General features: G+C 34.9%; 1 protein-coding gene across 1 annotated transcript; it reads left to right on the top strand.

The window, feature by feature from the left end:
- Window positions 8-2,257, top strand: LOC104788772 (beta-glucosidase 15). The gene is made up of 8 exons (XM_010514554.2): window positions 8-79; window positions 378-465; window positions 599-854; window positions 944-1,277; window positions 1,366-1,397; window positions 1,501-1,603; window positions 1,685-1,781; window positions 1,887-2,257. The coding sequence occupies exons 2-8, from the start codon at window positions 398-400 to the stop codon at window positions 2,065-2,067; spliced, it is 1,071 nt and encodes a 356-aa protein (XP_010512856.2). The 5' UTR covers window positions 8-79; window positions 378-397; the 3' UTR covers window positions 2,068-2,257.

The following is a 4,420-nucleotide window of genomic DNA, read 5'->3' as shown; positions in this document are numbered from 1 at the left end:
GGTGGGAATCTAAAAGGTGGAATCAACCAGGCTGGTATTGACTATTACAACAACTTGATCAATGAGCTTTTGTCCAAAGGTAAAAACGACAAATTTCAATTTGAAAACAGAGGCTCTCTTTAAGTTACGCTCTCTGTTTCCTATGAATTTAAATTTCAATTCTAGTCTTAAAAAGGATTTAGAACTTTTATGGATTTGGAAACGTTACATATTAGTCACTGAATTAGTAGTAGTCCACATTGAATGAATCTTCTGACTTTGAGAAAAATAATCTTAGAGAGATAGTGACTAATCATCTTTCTTTCACCCTTTAAACTATAGTTATAAACGCAACACAAGCACTAATGTAAATGTTATGTGATTGTGTGTGTATACAGGAATTAAGCCTTATGCAACCATGTTTCATTGGGACACACCACAAGCCCTTGAAGATGCTTATGGAGGATTCCTTGGTGAGGAGATTGTGTAAGTCCTCCTAGTGGACTATCTATCTATCTATAATCAAGTTTTACTAGACATTACAATTAACAATACAGATCATATTAGTGGCCAAAAGAAGTGTTATATTTAATTTAATTTTTGTTTTGTAATGAAACAGGAATGATTTCCGTGACTATGCGGATGTTTGCTTCAAGAGTTTTGGAGATAGAGTGAAGCATTGGATGACATTGAACGAGCCATTGACAGTGGTGCAACAAGGTTATGTTGCAGGTGTGATGGCTCCAGGAAGATGCTCCAAATTCACAAACCCTAATTGCACCGGTGGAAATGGAGCCACCGAGCCTTATATTGTTGGTCACAACCTCATCCTTTCTCACGGAGCCGCCGTCCAAGTCTACAGAGAAAAATACAAGGTTAGAAAAAATTATATATGCTCTGTTGTTTCTTAAGCATCAAGTTACTAAAAAAAGATGGCGTTTATATATGCTCTGTTGTTCGATAGGCGACTCAAAAAGGTCAAGTTGGTATTGCTTTGAACGCGGCTTGGAACTTGCCATATACAGAATCACCGGAGGATAGATCGGCTGCGGCACGAGCCATGGCCTTCACATTTGACTACTTTATGGAGCCGCTTGTGACCGGTAAATACCCGGTTGATATGGTCAACAACGTAAAAGGTGGTCGCTTACCTACATTCACTGCACAACAATCTAAGATGCTGAAAGGCTCTTATGACTTCATTGGCATCAATTATTACTCTTCCACTTACGCAAAGGATGTTCCCTGCTCCACCCAAGATGTTACTATGTTCTCTGATCCTTGTGCCAGTGTCACAGGTTTGGTTTCGTGTCATCCACGTATCTTTTTCTTAACCACTATAAACTAAATTACGAATCTGAGATGTGGGATTGTATTTTGAATCAGGTGTAAGAGAAGGTGTTCCCATCGGTCCAAAGGTACTTGGCTAGACTCATATAAAACGTTGCAACGGTTATTAAATATTTATGAATTTGCTCAATCTAAAAAACTATGTACGTGTGGATCTTTTTGATCTTATAGGCTGCATCAGATTGGCTTTTAATATATCCAAAGGGAATTCGTGATCTCGTCCTCTATGCAAAATACAAGTTCAAGGATCCTGTCATGTACATAACCGAAAACGGTAACTCACACAACCAACAGCTTCAGTTCTTGATATATCTTCTTTTGGTTTCATCCTAATATGTTGTACCAATCTTTGTAGGGAGAGATGAATTCAGTACCAATAAAATCTTCCTTAAAGATGGTGATAGGATTGATTACTACGCTAGACATCTCCAAATGGTCCAAGACGCTATCTCGTAAGCATCCTTTTATTATCTAATATGTTAAGAATCCTCCTACAGCTATGCAAGACATTTTGTGTAATTTTGTTGGGGAATGCTTTTCTTTTCTGGCAAATTTAGGGTTGGAGCAAACGTGAAGGGATTTTTCGCATGGTCGTTGCTAGACAACTTCGAATGGGCAATGGGATACACAGTCCGGTTTGGACTGGTTTACGTGGATTTCAAGAATGGAAGTAAGAGATATCCCAAGAAATCGGCTCAGTGGTTCAAAGAATTATTAAATGAAAAGAAAAACAATTGATGATTACATAAAGATGGCGTTTATAACAATGACAATTGAGAGATTTATAATTTTTCCTCCTTCCAAAATAATGGTTTTAGCTGTTTTAACATCGAACCGGATTGATGTATACTCGATGTTATACCATCTTTCGATGTAACGTACGATGTATAAGGAAAATTAATACTAAATTCGTTGGAAAATTATAAAAGTGAGAAATGTGAAAACGATAGAGGCGTTGTTTCTAACATATATACAAGTTTCACAGCTTATATCAATTTGAGAAAAAATAAGTTGGTTCTTTAGTATTTTAAATAACAAAATGGAAAAGAGGTGCACTATTTCATCCTCCTTTTGATTATCTCGTTATTGACGATGTTCATTTGTGGTATTATGAGTTGGAATTATTTGGAAATTTTGATATTTCTTTTAAGATTGTGAATTTGTGATGGTACATTTATTGATGCATGATAGCATGTGTGACAAATAATGTGTAACAATTATTCGCGTCGATGTGGAATATTCTCTATTATACGCTTTCAAATAGAATGCCCAATAAATATGATAGTACCTCCACCCTTTTTTTCTTTTCTTAAATTGTCACCTATTCCGTTAGATGGCAAATTGGCATCTTTCTTTACTTGAATCAACTTGAACTGAAAATCTAAGTTAACGTCATGGTGTCTCAATCTCGGAAATTAAACGTTAATGCGGTAAGCTTACATCATTTCAGGATATACGAGTGAAGTTAAGCTTCAACTCTTTTCACTACTTTCTAATCATATCAAGGTTTAGATACATATTTTCTCTCACTAAAGTAGCCAATATAAATCCTATTTTCTAAACAAATAACGACCCCACTATTATTCGAAGAAAAGTAATTCTTTGTGTGCGCCGCTTGACTAAAAGAAAAGCATAAGAGTTCAAACTAGACTATTCTCTCATGCGTGCTTAGTACATAACAAGCAGTCAGTAAAGGCGACTATGCTACCATGCACATATATGTAGTCTGAATCTTATCCAAATACATAAGTTACTTGTCCACAATTTTATAAGTATTTCAATTGATCAATGGGTCAGAGAACCCAAGCAGTGCTTTGATAGTTCACATGGCATAAGATTCAATTATGTTAAGAGCAGGGCCTAAATGGGCTTAAAATTTCCCAATTTGACAATGCCCAACTTTATAAGAATATACGTGTTTTTAAACTAATTACATTATAGGTTAAAGGTCACTAGCCACGTCCACGTATAGTACGAAAATATGAATGAAGACAAGATTGCGACCATATTCAAACCGATTAATTACATTTATATGTTCTATGTAACATACACTGCCTGCATGTGTACTTCTCACGGCACGGGCCAGAGTGGAGTCCATATGCTAATATTTCAGAGATCAACTCCACAAGAAATTTAAAATAGTAGCAATGAGAAGAAAAAAACTGTCAAATAATTCATATATTCACATTACCAATATCATATTATATATATCTGGATAAAATTCAAGAGACGTACTGTGTTCATCCACCAATAAGTTAAAGGAACAATATCTGGATATTTAACTGCACAATAATCACGTTCTTTTACTATATTTTTATGTTTTAACATAGCATTAGACTTTGAAACTTTTTTTTTTTTTGAGGAATCGGAATTGGAGGTCTTTGATAAGCATTACAAAAATTTCAGAGACTAAATTCAGAAGAAATCCAAGAAATGAAAAGCTTGTTTTTAATTTCAATAACGAAAACTCAAATTCCTTTGGAAATAAAAAAAAATTCTAATCCCAAATCAGAAAGACAATAATGAATTTTACACCTCAACGGCCACGACAATCCGTAAAAGGAAACGCCAGCTTTTTTGAACATGAAAGATATGTAAGCGGCTCAGTGAGTTTTACATGCTAAAAGACAGGACAATGAACATAGTCTAATATTCATACCACGTTCAATCTCCACTGTTCCAAATAGAAACATACATGCATAGGAGAAAAAACACACATATTCATATAGATCTGAATGTAAGCTGTCATCCCGACTACGTTCAAACATAAAGATGAACATAAGCTAAGAATATGGTCGAATTTGAGGGTACAAGAAGAGGAAACCAAAATTGAATTCCTCCTTAATTACCATAATTTTCTTATTACGGTAAATCATTGTTTAATCTTAAGTAAGTTACTTTGTGATGCATACTTATATGACTATAAGGATAAATATACCTTTCCACGTAGACCAACAACGTCACGAGACGAAGCTCTCTATATATATGAGAAGAGAAACGCTTCGTTTGTTACAACTACTAATCTCAGCTTTGAACAGTTCGAGGAAAATACACATCTTGAAATCAAAAACACAAAAAAAAAAAAAAAAAA

Source organism: Camelina sativa, chromosome 5, assembly GCF_000633955.1.
Source record: "Camelina sativa cultivar DH55 chromosome 5, Cs, whole genome shotgun sequence".
In the NCBI taxonomy this organism is placed as follows: Eukaryota; Viridiplantae; Streptophyta; class Magnoliopsida; order Brassicales; family Brassicaceae; genus Camelina; species Camelina sativa.
The sequence above is the reverse complement of the archived record's forward strand: the minus strand, read 5'-3'. Positions and strand labels throughout refer to the sequence as shown.

Coding starts and splice junctions, on each gene's coding strand:
- LOC104788772 (XM_010514554.2), top strand. CDS start 398: ATGTTTCATTGGGACACACCACAAGCCCTTGAAGATGCTTATGGAGGA. Junction 1,398..1,500: donor GTGTTCCCATCGGTCCAAAG/GTACTTGGCTAG, acceptor TTGATCTTATAG/GCTGCATCAGATTGGCTTTT. Junction 1,604..1,684: donor CATGTACATAACCGAAAACG/GTAACTCACACA, acceptor CAATCTTTGTAG/GGAGAGATGAATTCAGTACC.